Genomic DNA, 17,134 nt, shown 5'->3' with positions numbered 1-17,134 from the left:
GCAGTTTTAGATTGCAATAGGTTGCAGTTTGCAGTTTAGACTTTTAGAATTTACAAAACATATGTATATTGATTACAATCTAATTCGTCATAAATTGGCCCAACGGGATTGTTCCTTTATTGAATGTATGGATGTAGAAGAGTCATGATCAGCTATGAAAAGAATATTATCAGGAGCTATTGAAAATCACTCTTCTGTAAATCATAAAAGAAAACAGGAATCACAACCAGGTAGATTATTACACGAAAGATAAACAGACGCGTAACTAACTGAGAAGTCTTGCAAGAAAAACCACTGAAAAGTATGAGGAATCAATAGCAGCCGCAACGAAATCTAACCCCAAGAAATTTTGGAGGTATGCATCATCTGGTAACCCTGGTAGGCATTCTGTCACCTAACTTCTACTAGATGGCACGAAAATTGTTGACCCAAGGGAAATAGCCGATACAATAAATAAGCCGTTTCCTCTCGGTATTTACTGTCCCTGATAATGCTCTGCTTCCAGATCCCCCAAGGTATGGCGCCCATTGTTATTGCCAAAACTGATGTAGAAACCCAATTGAAGAAGATTAACCCGAACAAATCCACAGGTTCGGAGGGAGTAGACCCCGGCGACTAAATGAAATACTTGCAGTGTTATCTCATCGCCTCACTCTACTTTTCCTAAAGTCCTTAAGTGCTAAATATATCCCGCTATTCTAACAATTATTGACCAATTAGTCTTACATCAGCAACTGGGAGACTACTTGAGGGTATAGTCAACTCAGCCATTATTGCTCATTTAAATGCTAATAGTCTACTATCACCTAATCAACAGGGATTTCGTCCCAATCAATCAGTTGACACTAATCTGATTGATAAATACAAGTATGTCACAAAACCTATGGATGAGGGATCTCCTGTTGACATGATAATACTGGACCTAGCCAAGCCGTTCTATAAGGTATGTCACAGGAGACTAAATTCTAAACTTTGTGCAACAGGCATACATGAAGATGTTGTCAACTGGACAAAGCCATTTTTTACCAGCAGAAAGCAGGTGTTAAGGGTATTCTGAGATGGTGGGTCAATCTTCTTTTCGGAATCAGCAGATCTAAAAAGTGGAGTGCCAGAAGGAACAGTCTTGGGTCCAACTTTATTTAACATTTTCATCAACTATGTGCCTTCAATCATAGAGAACAAAGTTTGCTTGTATGTGGATGATTAAAAAATAATTGGCCCTGTCCATGACCCACAATGTGCCATAGCCATCCAAGCTGATCTTGACACACTCAAAGTGGGCAAAATCGTGGCGGTTTGTATTTAATACCCAGAAATGCAGAGTCATTCACTTTGGAGCAAATAACCCTCCATGCCAGTATCACATATATATCTATCACATATAGACATAGGCGAGGAGATGTATTAATGACATACAAGATGGTACGTCACCAGAGTGCGATACCCAACTTGCTCGAGTAAGTTTGCAGAGTACTAGAGGCCATCCTTTGAAACTTGACCAAAAAAGTGCTAACACCAGGCTGCAAAATAAATTATTTTCTAAGTCTGCAGTCAACCTAAGGAACTTCCTTGGCCAGAATGCTGTTATGTCTTCCAGTGTTGCAGCCTTCAAGTCTGCAGTTGAGAAAGACTGGTGCAGGAAGTCTTGGCTCACAGTATGGGATGCACCTAACAAGTTGAGTCACCATCATTATTGACTGGCGTTAACAGGACAGGTCCTTATCGCTGGAAAGTGCGATTTAAGGCATAAAAACAGAAGAATCTGTTTCTGCACTACAAATAGCATAAGTCTAAATACTTTCGGAAAATACATAAAAAAAACCAAATATTTTGGAAAATACATAAAAAAAATCTAATTGATGAAGACTTTTTTATATGAAGCTGAAATATCAGGACTTTTAATATGAGCCTAATAGTGCTAGAGACTTTTTTTCGTCTTTTCACTGTATTATTTAAAGAAAATTTCTCGTCTTTCTATATTTAGCTTCATTTAGACTAGAAATTAAATGGAAACAAGACTAAAATAAAAAAAAATATGATGAAATGGATAGGCTAGCTACTGTTTTCTTGTTTTTATTTTCAGAGCTGTCTTCCAATTGTCTGAGTCTTGTTCCATATATCTAACAGTACTGAAATATTATTTCATGTGAACATTCTTGATGAATTATTACACACTTTTTTTTCTTTTTTTTTCTATTGTGAGTAATAATTTGTCTAGAAATCTGTGGGGAAAATTAGCTTGCTTCAAAAGCGGCAGTGCTGTACAATGGAAGCTTTCAAGAATGGGCATAAAAGCCAAATTAGGGGTCTGGATTGTTTTTTGATCTACCCAACTTAATCCCTTTCCATGAACTGATTTTTCATAAACCTGGGAAAACGTTGTACGATATGAATGGAACTTTCAAAGATGGGTTTGTTGTCCAAATATGGGTCTCATAAGGTGTTTTAACCTCGTACCTCCACTCCTCTTCCTTCTTTGAGGTTGTATAGAAATGTTCAAGGATAATTATTTATAACTTAAAAAATTATCCAAACTTATTTCAGAATGCAGCTTAAATCCTAGAAACTGCTTTGGTAAGGGCTACAGTCCAAGAGAAGCAGAATTTAAGCTGAACTTGAATTTGATTTTCCTGGTCAAAGTTAAGATTGGTATTACGAAAAGAGCCTTACAAATAAGGAAATAATGAAGTTAGGAACTTGAACATTCCGTGATCCCTAATTTGGTTTGTAAATCTATTTTTGAAAGTTTTGTCTTTGCGGCTCAAAAACTTTCCGAGTTTCAAGAAAGCTCCTAAAGCACTATTTTAAAATTCGTTTTTCACTTGCTTTTTCATCCCTTCTCCTGTCTTTGTTTGTAACTGGTTTGTAAGTAGTTCCTTTTTTTATTGTTTAAATTCTGACTAATTCCTCCCCTGAAGACTTGACAATGTATGGGAATAGTACATACTTTATATAATACTTTGATTGCTGTCTGACTGGTCGAGAAAGCAAGTTTTAAATGCCAAAATCATTCAATAAAATGGATTATTTTGCAGTTGTTCTATAATTTATTACATCTTCCATAGAATTTGACTTTTTAAATCTGTGCCCATTCCCTAAGATATCACCTCCCCCTTTCATATGGATCTCTATTTATATTTTTGCCTAAAAAAAATAATGGAATCGGATTTGTATTACTTAGATAGAATATTTAGTACCTGGCCCAAGTTCTTGAAAATAAATAAAGACTAGCTTCTAAATAATATCTTAAAATGTGGGCAAGGGAAATAAAAATCAAAACGTTAATAGAACAAATACCCAACATAAATAATAGGTTGAAACAAAAGCAAGAAGGGAAGTACCTAATGAATTAAATAACAAATGAGCTGAAGTACCTCTAGTTCACACAGTTGGACATTCATTCAGCTTGAGTTATAGGAAATCTTTTTTTGCTCATCCTAGTTTTACGAAAGCTTCCAATGCCTCTCCTAATCTCTCTCATCCTAACCTCATGAAAAACTTCCAACTTGTCTCGGTAGTGTAGGATGAGAGGGGTTAGCAATTTTACAGTGGGAATGAATTTCCACTAAAGCACTATTAAAGACCATAATAAAGGCTATGGAATCCAATGTAGCATTGGACAAAGATGTAAAACAACACTTGACTTAGACAAAGAATCGGTAAATATCGACTCAGGTCAGCACTACCCAGTTTTTAAATCAGAAAAGAGATGTTGTTTACTAGGATATATATATATATATATATATATATATATATATATATATATATATATATATATATATATATATATATATTTCTGTGTGTGTGTCGTCTCTGCGTGTGTCGTCTCTCTGTGTGTGTGTGCATTTAAAAATCAGTTGCCATGTACACAACAACAAAGATGAAAATGAAAAAAAAAACAACAATAACTCTCAACAAATTTAAACAGTTGTCTTCTGCAGATCCCCTTATTTTTCTATAAAACTTCTACCGTAATAATTAGATCTCTCGAAGTAGTCCCCAAAATACCTGGGAGAAGCAGTATGCCCCCTCGATTTTTTCCCCCTGAATTCACCGAGCTTTGGCATTTGTTTAGAAAATGTTCCACCCCAACCCCATACTTCCCACAATTGGGCAAGCAAACCTGCCTCTTGAGCCATCTTCATTATATAACAACCAGTCACCCTTACTCAATGGCTCGCATTTTTCCCTCGCTTGAAACCAACGCTTAAGAGTTCTCCACGGTTGCTTAGGTTTCCAATATAACTCTTCACCATACGCTACTTTCATCGGGCTATAAAAACATGAATCTATATAATATGGAGTTTGAGAAGGCATAAATATAAGTTAATGTCTTACATAAGATTCTTTATTTCAGTTATTTAATCAAAGATGAGGTGTGCTACCTAGTGTTGTCAGAGAAAACATTTTCACGTAAACTAGCATTTTCATATCTGGATGATCTGCAGCAAGAATTTAGCTCTCAATATGGTAGAAAAGTTGCCACTGTTTCTAGGCCATATTCTTTTATTGAATTTGGTAAGTACTACGTTTTGAAAAAAAAAATAGCCTAGGACCAGGGTAAAAGCATTGGTGCATAAGGATTGTACCCTAAGTGGGTGGGTCAGGATTGTACTCAGGAGGGGAGGAATTCAACTAGCAAAACAAAAACAGCGGGTATTTCTAGGTTATTATTATCCAGGAGGAGGGAGAGGGAGATGATTTGGACAAATTTTAAAAGAAAATCCTCATGGTTTGAATACCTAGTCTGGGGAGGGGGGGTCATTCTGGTATAATCTCTACTAGGTTTTTGGGTATCAACAATCTTAAAAGAAGCCAAGGTTTGAGTGCTAGGGTCGAATGCCCGGTTAGACAAGTATGTTTAATTTTTCCTTCTCAATTAGATAAAGGATTGATCTTCGCGGGTAGTCTGGACCAGGGGTCTGGTATAACCCCCCCCCCCACCCCTACAAATCCCCAAGTGACAAGATAATTATTTTGTTGATTAAGCAGCAAAAATTCTATAATTTTTGGTGGAGTGATTTACTTTTTCTTCTTTTTTCTTATTTAGTACCTTTTCCAAATTTTGCATATGTTTAATTTCCAAAAGTAATTTTGTTTTTTAGTTTAATTTTCCTTGTGAAGTTCTTCATAAAAAATTTGAAGATGTAGTCAGTTTTTTCTCATGCTATCAGGTTTTGTGTACTAATTCCTTATAGTTTTTGTCATGGTTTGCGTAATTATTCCTAATACTATAATTCAACAGTTTTTTTTTCAGTCTGAAACATTGATAACTTGCAAAAAAAACTTATGAGAAAATTTTTATGCAAAAATGCGGGCTATGGAAAATTTCAATTTCCAAGTAAAAATTCTTCTGAGAATCTATAGCGCTATTATAGAACAAAAAAGTTTGAATTTTGTGTGGCGTAAATTAATGTAGTTATGGGAAGTCCGCCCAACTCAAACTTATGAGATTTGTTTCCAGTCCGACCTTGTTCTTAGTACTACCTTTCAGTGATACAGTCGCTACATTAAAATGACACTATTCTACTTCCAATAGCAATTTCGTATAGGGGGGGAAGGGGGCTTTTGTATCTTCAATTTTTTAAGGGGGCTTCTTGTTCAAATAGTTTTATGCTAAAATTGTACCTTAGTAGTCGTGAATGTGAGATACATCCCTAAATTCTTCTTTTTAAAATGCTAATTAGTAGGACCTTTTTTAGAATCATCAAATTTAGATAATAATTTCACAGTTGTATTCTAGAGTTTTTGTGCACGATATTCTAAATTATTCTGGAGTAAGGGGTGTCAGTGAGGGGGGCCGTTACCCTTCTGTGAAGTTCCTTGTTTCCTCTCGAGATTTTGTAAAATACCTTTTTGGAGGGCATTTCCATTGAAAAATGCCTTTTGGTATTTTTAAAAAAATAAAAATTTGCCCCCCTTAGATCCCTAACTTTAAGATAAGATAACATATTTATTTCGAGAAATTACTATCACAAGCCCTGAAGGGTCGAATTCGAATTTCGAAGTCCATAAAAAAAAAACAAGCAAGAAAATCATAATAAAAGCACAACAACTTAAAGATTGGCAACCAATGCAAAAAAATAAATAAATAATCAAATATCGGAATGTTGTATGATTCCTTTGTCACTTATATTAAAAACTGCAAAATGACAACTAGTTAATTAGATAAAAACTGATAAAACTGAAAAAATAAATAATATACACATTAACAAATGTTTAAAAAGCAACATAAAAAGGGGATAGGGAACAAAAAAAAGAGTATAAAGAAAACCGAGCTGTTTCTTTTATTATATAAGAGAAAAGACAAAATTTATGTACAAATTAACCACTATTTATTAAATCAGTACAAAAAGGAATAAAAGATTTGTTATACTGCAAGGTAGTACAAAGGGTGGGAGGTAAGCTTGGGATAGGCTGGGACACAGTTTGTGTAGGACGATTTCTATCAAGCACATGGTATGTTTGCAGTACGGGGGGTTCAAAACTGGCAACTTACCAAAACGGAGGCACAAATTATTTCTTCGTCTCTCGAGGGTCTCTAGGTTTGAAATATTTAACAAATGCAAATACGGTATCTTGCCCTCTTTAAAAATAATTCTTAGAGCTCTCTTTTGGATATTTTCAATTTTTTGTGTTGCTTCATTTGAGAGGCCAGGGTGCCACAGAGGACAAGCATACTCTAATATGGGACGCACAAAAGAAATGTATACTTGTAGTAAATGTGATTGGGGGCAACTGAATTTGTTTAAAAGTTTAAGGAGGGAAAGCGATGAGTTTGCTTGTCGTAGGATATTATTTATATGGGTATCCCATTTCAAATTGGAAGAAATTGTAACACCAAGGAGTTTAAGAGATGTGACAGAGGTTTGAGGAGGAATAGGAGCAAGAAAAAGGGGAGGGGATTTAAGGAAACTTACTGAGACTATTGCGGGTTTAGAAGGGTTAACTGTCATGTCAAGGGAAGAGGCCTCACAGGCAATATCCTGGAGTATGTCCATTGGGTTGCTAAAAATGTTTTTATGACATATCTCTAAAACTGTCAAGTCATCGACAAATTTCCACCTATTGTCATAAAGGGTTGAAAGGGTGTTAATCGTAAGAGAAAAAAGGAGAGGGCCTAGAATAGTCCCCCGAGGAATGCCATTAAGTATGGGGATATGATCTGAGAAATAATTTAGATATTTAACTGCTTGAGATCTATTAGAAAGAAAAGAAGCAACGAGCTTAACAAGGAAAGTTTCAACGTGGAATTCATTTATAAGTTTATCTATGAGTAAATTGTGGTTAATCAAATCGAAAGCTTTTTGAAGATCAATAGAAATTAGATTAAGAAATTAGAAATTAGATTAATTAGATTAAGTGTTAGGTTTTTCAAGTAATTTACCCATGGTATCAACAAGATGGATCAGGTAATGAGAGGTTGACGTGGATTTGAGATTACCAAAATGTCTAAGATCAATGAGGGGGAGGACTTTCATCTTAAGCCAGTCTGCGAGAAAACTTTCATACAATTTTGAAAAAATCGAGGTGAGGATAATAGGACGAATGCAATCAAAGCCAGGCTTCCCATTATTCTTTTTGATTGGGGTAATAAAGCCTTGTTTCCAATATTGAGGGAACTGTCCAGATTCGGTAATTTCATTAAACAGGGTGGATAGGGGTTTTGACAGGTAATCACTGAAAGCTTTAATCAGAGGAACAGGAACATGTAAAGGGCAAATGCTTGATTGTTTTAGTTTTTCAATTTTTTTTACAACATCAAGTGGAGAAATATGTGGGAGTGAAAAAGGATCAGGAATATCTGGAAATGCGTAAGATAGTGGTGGGAGACTCTGGACAATAGAAGCCAGAAACTTATTGAGGTCATTAGCTGTGGTCTTTGGAGGTTCATTTATATTAAAATTTAGTTGTTCTTGACTCTTGCCGGTAAGTTTTTTAATTTCAGAGTACCAGTTCTTTGGTTTATCATGGCGCAAGTCTTTAATTTTATTTTTATAATAGGCTCGGGCAGCTTTTCTAATTTGACGTTTTAATTCCTGTCTTAACTTATTTGCTTCAGCTAAATTACCCCTCTTAAATAAGCTTATTTTCGTTCGGATTAATATTTTTATGTGATTATTTATGTAAGGTTTCTCACAGGAGCATTTTCTGATTTTTTTTTTCTGGGAAACATAATGAGTAGGAATCAATTAGTTTTTTGTGAAAAATCAAAATTTTGTCATCAAGGTTATTGGAATTATAAAGGTCTGGCTAACTTTTACTGGTCAGCCATGATCCAAAAGAAAAAATGCCTGTGTCACTGAGGGGACGGCAAACCCCAATGGAGGTAGTAAAGAAATGTTCAATGGCTGAAGAGGGAGAAAAAAGAAGACAATAGTGGCAACTGCCTTCTAGTGGTGGCAGTGCTTGCGGGGAGTTGTAATACTTACTCATGTTTGAACAAATAACATCCAGAGAGGTGTTACCTTTTGTTGTAGATATTTTAACCAGTTGTTTAATATTAAGAGAGGTGCAGATAGAGTCTATCCTCAGGTCATTCGCATCGCCAAGTAAGCAAATAACAGCGTTCGGATACTTTGATAACACAAAGTCAGCACTTATAAGAAATTGTTGTATAAATTTTCGTTTCTGGTCAATACTTTGGTTAGGGGAATGATAAAAGACGGCGGTTACAATTAAATTGAAAGGACGGGGAAGTACTTTTGGTCTAAGGCTCAGCCATAGAATTTCATCATAATCTGATAAGTTGGGGGTGGGGATGAGTTTAGGTTGGAGGTTATCTCGGACAAAAAATAATATACCACCCCCTTTTTTCCCGAGAGTGTGATCGGGAGGGCGAAGTTTTATAAACTGAGTATAATTGCTGATTTTTAGGAAATCTGGGTTCTGGGACTGAACCTCTGTCACAGCAATAATATTAATTTTATGAATTTCAGAGATACCCTCGAGTTCGGTAATTTTGTCAAAATTCAGGCTCTCAGCATTGGTAAGTAGGAAAGTTAAACCGATTTGGGTACTGGGATTTTTTTTTTCAATTCGGGATGGAGTTTTTTGGGGTTGAAGTTTATGAGAAGGATGCTGTGGGTAAGGGGGTGGTTTTGAGGCATTATTAAAAGGCCGGACTGGATCGGGCTTGAGAGGAAAGGAAGACAGTGGACAAATTATGGGAATATTATTAAGTTGGGATGGAACTACGGTGGAATTCGTCTTACTATTTGAAGTTTTAGAAACTCTGCATGGATGTGTTACCTGTGGATCGTTCTGCCTGCTTACTCTTAAATCAGAGTCATACTGGTAAGGTAGCCAGGGGGGATAAAGTTCAAAGGAAGGGAGAAAGGTTTCCTGGTGATCTGGGAATAAGTCAAGTAGGGAGTGTTCTTTAAATGGGGGGGGGGGGGTCGGGGGGCAAGATGATATTGAGGGAGGGAAGTACGGTGGGGGGTGTCTGAGAGGGGAGGGGTTGGGTTTGTTTCGGCAAATAACGGTGGAGTCCAGAACCGGTCGGTAACTTCTTGGACGCACGGAGAAGGAAGGAGTCGAAAGGAAGTGGATTTTTGTGAGGAATATGAGTGAGGGGGAGGCTTGGGGATGGTCCGAATTGAGTAAAGTAATTTGGGGGTTGGGCTGACTGGGCACGCGTAATTACTTGGGGCGGAGGATTGTTTCGAGGGACGGATTCCTGTGGTATGCTGCTCTGTATTGGGTATGCAGGGGATAAGACTGAAAGTCGGATGGAACACGAACAAGGGGAGGGGGGTCGTGAATACTTTCGGCGTTGCTCTAAAAAACGTTGAGTTTTAAACCTGCGCTCCAATCCTGAAGATGCACGAGCAAAAGTACACGACTTATGAATACAAGATAAAACAGAACAAAGATCAACATGGTCAAAAATACACATATAAGACACACAAACTCCCGAAATAAACTGAAGACAAATATGTAGAAACTTGCATTGTTTGCGAAACTTGCAGAAACCACTATCAAAATGCTTGCAGATCACATTTTCCTTTCTGCTTATTTTTATATTTATTTCACTTTTATCCTTCACTTTCGTAATTTTTTCAAAGATAATAAAAATGTAATCGTCTGGTAATGACTTCTCCATAACCTTTTTGTTTAATTCATTATCACCTGATAATTTATGTGAAAAACCGGAAGTCACTGGACTATTCACAAACTCAAGGGCGTCATCAGTAGTCATACTACACGTAGGTATTTGTATGCTCTCATGGGATACTCTGCAATTAATGCTGGATGTAATAAACTCAAATAATTGAGTCCCTAGTGCAGTAATAATTGCTTTATTGATTTTTATATCCTCTTGTAATTTGGGGATTTTCGATTTAAGGGTCACTTGATTGTTTTCTAGACTGCAGAGTTCATCTTCCATAAGGAGGCATTGGGAATTAAGGGAGTTGAAATTTTCACTTAATTTTCTAATTTCAAGATTGCGTTCATGGAGTATATCTTTACCAATTTTTTGGTCATTGAGAAAAATATCAACTTGTTTTTTCAAATCTTCTATGGCTACTTCATGCTCTGAATTCTTCTCTAACTGGGAATCGTATTTAGCTCGGAGATCAGCCAGCTGTTTGATATGTTTAACACAGTCAACACAAGGGGGGGGGCGTGGGGAGCTTGATTTTTTGAAACTGATTTTGGGGTTGTAGGTTTTGTGGCAGACTTGGGTGTAGAGCGTGGTTTAGAGCCAGGGGGTAGAGAAAGTGGTGTTAAAGGTGGTTCGGGGTCCTCATTCAAAGAACGGGAAGACTGGCAGTTTAAACAAAACCACTCACCACATTGTTTTCTCTCCTCAATAGAAATGCCTGCACATTTTGGATGAAACCACTGTTGACACCGACTGCACTGCACTGTTTCACTGGCGGCACGAAGTCTGCACTCAGGGCATGTGAATTTCATGGGCCTTGACATAATGGTGAAACAATAAATCCAGTTAATATAGCTCGAAACTGGTCAATGACTGAAACTTGGATTATAATAACTTCCAAAAACAGGTTTCAAAAATTTAACCCAGCATAGGTGTTAACAGGTCAAATGCCAGAAAGCGACTGAATTTGCATGCATTGCATTGCAGTCGCAGAAAGCGACTTTAGATGCATGCATTGCATTATTCTTTTTAAAAATGCTCTTCAAAATTTGCGGGACTTTATCTAAATCATCAAATTCAGGTAGTAACTACACAGCTTTATCCTGGCGTTTTTGTGCACAATATCATAAATTATTCTTGAGGGTTTTAAAACTAACCTTAGGGTGAAGTAATTCATGTTTGCATAGCGCATCAAGGCGAAAAATATTTCTTGGTGCGGAGGGAAATGTCACCTAGTACGCAGGGGGAGGGAAACTGATTCTTCACCAAAACATCAAAATTAACGCAATTTCCCCCATAATTTCCTTTAGTTTCGCCTGTTTTATGCTGCTTTGTTGAATTACCTCTGCCCTGAAATAAAATGCTGTGTCCATATTTAATTTTTTCCTATGCATATAATGCAGCGTTAAAAGCAATAGATTTTCAGAAACTAGAGTTTGCCTTTAGAAATCAGCAAAAAAGGCTGCTATTGGCTCCAGATTTGAATTGCTGTTTTTGGGCTTTGACATTACAATCTTTTGGGTTGTAGCTTTTTTTTCTCTTTTTTGAGAGATAGACAGGTAGGAAGGCCCAGCAGAAACACTGCAAAATTATCATTTAAGATAAAGCTAATGGCCCGTGTGGCTATCTCTCCAATACACTGTAATAAGCAATAAACAAGGTTTTGAAATATATGGACTTTCCTGTAAAAACTAAATTGATGCAATTCGAGATAGAAGAAAACAGTATGATGGAGAACCATCGGAAAAGAATTAATCTTTTGTTCTCCTTTTTCGGTTATTTTGTTTTTTAAGTCCTGGCTATGAATTATGCTCTTATAATATTTTAGATAATTATATACAAAAGGCAAAGAAAACGTACATAGATCCCCGTACGAGAAGAAACCTTGGCACCTTAAACAACGAACTTTTAAATGTTCAGAAAATTATGGTTCAAAATATTGACGATGTTTTGCAGCGAGGAACACTTCTGTCTGGTAAGTGTGCATTTGACATTTCTTTTGGGGATATTACAGAGGAAACGTATTTCTATATATTATATTTTGCTTTTCTATTCGCTGTTTTTTTTTATTCTTTTTTTTCGCTGTTTTTACAGCCCTTCTTCCCCAATAATGAATTCCTTTGTTTGTGCTCTCCTGTTATTACCATCGATTATTCCCATGTTCTACCATTATCATCTTGTTATTATGCACCTTATTAGTTTTGTGTCATTATTTCTTGGTATCATTGGTATTTTTTCCAAAAACACACTGCCTTTTCTATGACGAAACAAATAAGAGTTGCAAATAGGGACGGCTTCTTTTATTAGATAGTGAAATAAATATGTATAAGTAGCTCTAAATATTTTTATGATATAGTCAGTCATCATCATCATCGGTAGAGTTACTAACGTATTAGAATTAAAACAAACTATCTTTATACTCAGGGATTTTTTTCGGGGGGGGGGATTACAAAAGATTTTTTTTTTTGGGGGGGGGGGGTAAAAATGCATAACAAATTTGTTTGCATTCATTTTTGTTATGTTTTTTACGAGTCGGACAAATGTTTCAGGGGGGGGGGGCGAATACTCAACAAACTATATACTAAACAAAATAATCACTTCCGGGTCACAGAAAGTTTTCGGTCCATTGACCTAAAAAGTTCACTAACTGTTCTTGAATTCTGTAATAGTGCGTTTTATATGCTTTTACTTCACTGTCTAATAAAAGGACCTGTCCCTATTTGGAACTCCTATTTGTTTCTTGGTATCATATTTTTTTTTTTACTTAAGCTGGTTTTATTATTATACTTAATAATATGGTAACATAATAGTATAAAAAATTAATATAATATTAATAATGTAAAGTGAAAACTAAAGGATTCCCAAAAACGTCTTTCTAAGGACATAAGGCTTACTCGAGTTAAAAAAAAAATGCCTCGAATGGGGCTAAGATGAAAAAAAACATTGATAGCATATCTGTAAAAAAATATGTCGATGAAGGTATTCCTCAAGACCTTGAACACCACTCCATTGGCCCTTGCTTCTCGGGTACCTTCGACTTAGATAACGTTGGAATTCCCAACGTCAAGTCATTTTCATTTTCTGAAACTCAAAAAACCCATCACATGGAAAGAGGCTAGACTTGCCATGGTAGCACTTGCTTTTTCAAGTATTAAAGAACATCATTTCCCTGAGCATATTCGTGCAACGTTTGAGAGAACATGGAAGTTTGAAGATAGCTCCGAAGAAAGTTGAATCGTCACCCATAGGGTAGTTTTTTTTTATCTATCTGGTCAGAATTAAATCAAGCATTGAGTGGATTCAAAGCGTAGCTGTTTATTGAAAAAAATGCCACATCGTATATACGAGCATTGGTGTAGTCTGGGGTGAGCTCAAGAATGGAGTGCTGGTGTCTGGATTTATGAAATTTCCTATTGTTGACTGTCGTCTTCAGGAGTAACTATATCGACTCGTTTTCCTGCTAGTGCGTTATTAGTGGTTTTTATTTTTAGCCCCATTCGGAGAGTGTTTTTTTCAACTCGACTGTGCATTCAATCCCTAAAAAGATTTTTTGCGCATCCTTTAGTTTTCTTACTTACAATGTTCAAGGCAAATACCCATAAATATATACCAGAAACAGATAGTACGGTAAACCATAGCCTAACCTTGATGAAGTGAGATCCTGCTTTAATAGGAATTTAATCAGGAATTTACATAAATTCTTCTTTAATTTTATTCGTATGTTTAGCTTTTGCTATCATTTAATGCTTCTAAAGTCCTTGTCTTTGCTTTGTTATAGAGAATAAAAATTGTCTATTCAATTACAGTAAATCACGAGAAATTTTTATTTTTGATATATTGTCTTAGTGAGCATTTCGCCCAAATATAGGATAATGTAATTCGATAAGAGGGACGGTGAGACAAACCGTCCAGATCGTTTGAGACAGTTGTATCATGGCAATCTAAAAATAAGCGTCTTTTTGTCGTCTACCTGGACTATCACTTCTTAAAGAAGTTCTTCAATATTCCAGCTTTTCGATATCCTAATTTGATACAACGGATCTCATTCTGCTGAAATGGAAGTTATATGTGTATGTATCGTCACTATCACCTATAAAAGACAGCTCTGACATTTTCACACTTCTGAGATTATTGTCAAAAACCGTTTGCTAAGCTGTTATCAAAAGGAGGATCGACAGGACAATGTAGATCAGGAGGAACAATATGATGTTGAACGTATATTGCCCGACTGACCCTCCTTATGAGGAATGAGAGCACAGTTTTCGGCAATTATCTTGTAAATTTGAAAAATGTCAGGTATGATCTTTGGGCATGAAAATGATTTTCCTTCTCAATGTGAATAGTACAACCCGGCTTGGGTAATTCAAGAATTGACTTTACATGGTATAAATTTTAGATGAGAGTAGAAAAACAGAAAATATGCATTCCAAAGTTTTCCAGTGCCATTAAGGACCAGTTATTTATACAAGGAAGACTGTCTTAGGCATTCAAAATATAGAAAAACAGTCTTATATCAAAAGCTTCGATTTTCAGTTATTTCTAAACCCGAAATGAAACTCGGTACAAACGCGAACTGAAAAAAAAAATGATAAAACACAGAACAAAAAGGAAACTGTCAGTTGAATTCAAAGTAGAAAAATGTATTATAAGTATGTTGCATTTATATTCTGTTGATAGAAGAGCTTTAGCAAAGGTCTTATCCTTGTATGGTATACCAGACAAATATATTTAAAGTGATTAGTCCTATAGGAAATCAAGTTAGCAGCTGGTTTCGTATTATTTCAGGAGTTAAGCAGGATTATGTTCTGTCCTCCTTTATATGGATTATGTTGATGTATTTGTCTTAAGAAGCACAGGAAAGGCAATGGGAGACCACGGAATCAAATAGGGTGGGAAAACTCTCCTGGACTTAGATTATGCTGATGATTTAAGCATCCTAGATGAAAGTTTGAGCAAAATGAATGAACTTTTAGAGGTTTTGGGAGTTCAGGGTGCTAGAATAGGTTTTAAAATTAATGTTAAGAAGACTAAGTCACTAAGGCTAGGAATAAGTGAAGATGAAAAGGTGACATTGGGTAATGAAAAGATTCATCAGGTGGGCAGCTTCACTTACCTTGGTAGTATTATTAGTAAAGATTGTGGGAGCAGTGGAGATGTTAAAAATAGAATAGCCAAGGCTCAGGGTGTTGTTTTACAGTTAAAAAAAAGTTTGGAGGAATAGGAAGATAAGTCTGCAAACCAAGATTAGAATATTGGAAGCTACAGTGATGACAGCAGTCAAATATGGCTCTGAAGCATGGGCGCTCCCAAAAGCGGATGAAAATTTGCTAGATGTTTTTCCAGAGAAATTGTCTATGGATTGTTTTGGGTACCCGGCTGACTGACCGTATTTCAAACAGTAGGCTATACGAAAAGTGTGGTCAATCCCGCTTTCTATGGCTATAGTGAGAGAAAGGTTGAGATGGCTAGGGCACGTTCTGCTGATGAAGGTTGCTAGATTGCCAAAGATTGTCCTTTTTGGCCAACCGTCTAGTGCTCAACGGAAAGCAGGTCGTTCGCGGTTGTTTGGGAGGATGTTCTAAAGAAAGATTGAAATGAAATGGGAACTTCCTGGGAGGGTGTAAAGTGGGAGACTTTGAATAGATTGGGATGGAAGAGGAGCATGTGTAGCTGTGTTGGCCTAAGGCTGCTTGGTATTACGGTGAGTTGTTAGTAGTAGTAGTAGTAATAGTAGTATAAACCCTAAAGTGTTGTCTGAACAATCGAGAAAATTGAAAAGCGAAAAACAATTCAGCCTCAAAAAGAAAAATCAAGAAGTGAAAATCCAAACCTCTCCCCTCTTCCCGCCCAAAAACTAACCGAAATTACAAGCTAAAAGCAGAACAAATATTTTAAAAATCTTAGTATAGAGTAGAGTAATTATTTAACGTAAATTTTTGTGACACCTTTTACTTTCTTATGTTCTGTCAAAAGTGTCATTTTTTGAAGCTTATTAAGTGATACTTTGACCTTCCCTAAGGTTTTACATGTCGAGACGTCCTGTCTTCATGTGAAATAAATTTTAGGTATATAGATAGATATATTTGCTATTTTCTTCCTATAAATACTATTTTCTTCTTCCTATAATATACACACAAATTTATTTCGCGAGAAATTAAACCGATAATTTTTTATAAAAGTTACAGAAGAGATTAATTACTGGCAACCACTCTTTGTTTTTTGTTGTTGTTGTTTGTTATTATTATTACTTTATTTTAGAAATGGGAAGAAGCAGTTAGAAGTTAATCTTCAACCAGAAAAGTTCCAACTCCTTTACATGAAATTATTGTATACAAAAAACGAAAAATCGTTCTATGAGGTAGGGGGGAAGGCTTAGGTTCAATTCTCTCCCCCTCCACCCCTTTAGTCGTATTCCTTATAATATCAAAAATTTGTCTATATGTAAATAGCATTATCACCCAGATATTGACTTGAATTTTTCTTCTAGAACTCGACAACAAAGCTCAGAATTTGGCAACGCTATCGACCAACTACAAAAAAGACGCGCGACACTTAAACCGTCAGTCTACAATTTTTATGATTGGTGGCACATGTTTTGTTTTGTTCTTTTTGTGGTGGCTTTTCTTTTAATTTTTTCATCTCTGCCAGTGTTTCATTTGTGTAAATTCAAAATTTGTGTTTCCTTCGGGATTTTTTTAATAAAGGAATTCGGATATAACTTTTGTTTCTTTTTATCTTGCATTTTCTTCTTTCTATCTTCGTTTTTCTTCCTTTCTTTGTTTGTTTTCTTCTGTTTTTAGTGAACCATGGAATTGAATTTAGATCTTACAACCGTTTTTATAAAAAAAATAAGACTTAACTAAAAGCGAGAATATTGAATGAATGAATGAACTTTTAAAAGTTGCCATACAACAAAAGAAGAATGGGCAGAGTAAAAGAACAGTGAAAAAAAGATAATAATTTGCATTTTACTGAAAAATATATAAATGTTTTTACTTTTATAACTTTAATAAATCAAATAAT

General features: G+C 35.8%; 1 protein-coding gene across 1 annotated transcript in view; it reads left to right on the top strand.

The window, feature by feature from the left end:
* The window catches only part of Sec22 (vesicle-trafficking protein SEC22), a 29,818-nt gene extending 12,989 nt beyond the window's left edge, over positions 1 to 16,829 (top strand). The window contains exons 3-5 of the mRNA XM_089093843.1: positions 4,358 to 4,518; positions 11,940 to 12,086; positions 16,599 to 16,829. Of these exons, the coding sequence (XP_088949969.1) occupies positions 4,358 to 4,518; positions 11,940 to 12,086; positions 16,599 to 16,741 (451 nt within the window). The 3' untranslated portion in view covers positions 16,742 to 16,829. The remainder of the gene's footprint in view (positions 1 to 4,357; positions 4,519 to 11,939; positions 12,087 to 16,598) is intronic.
* The last annotated feature ends 305 nt before the right edge of the window (positions 16,830 to 17,134 follow it).

This window comes from Artemia sp. Qi Xiang Cuo, chromosome 9 (assembly GCF_049724085.1).
Source record: "Artemia sp. Qi Xiang Cuo chromosome 9, ASM4972408v1, whole genome shotgun sequence".
NCBI classification, from domain to species: Eukaryota; Metazoa; Arthropoda; class Branchiopoda; order Anostraca; family Artemiidae; genus Artemia; species Artemia sp. Qi Xiang Cuo.
Note: the sequence above shows the minus strand (reverse complement) of the source record. Positions and strands in the feature narration are given on the sequence as shown.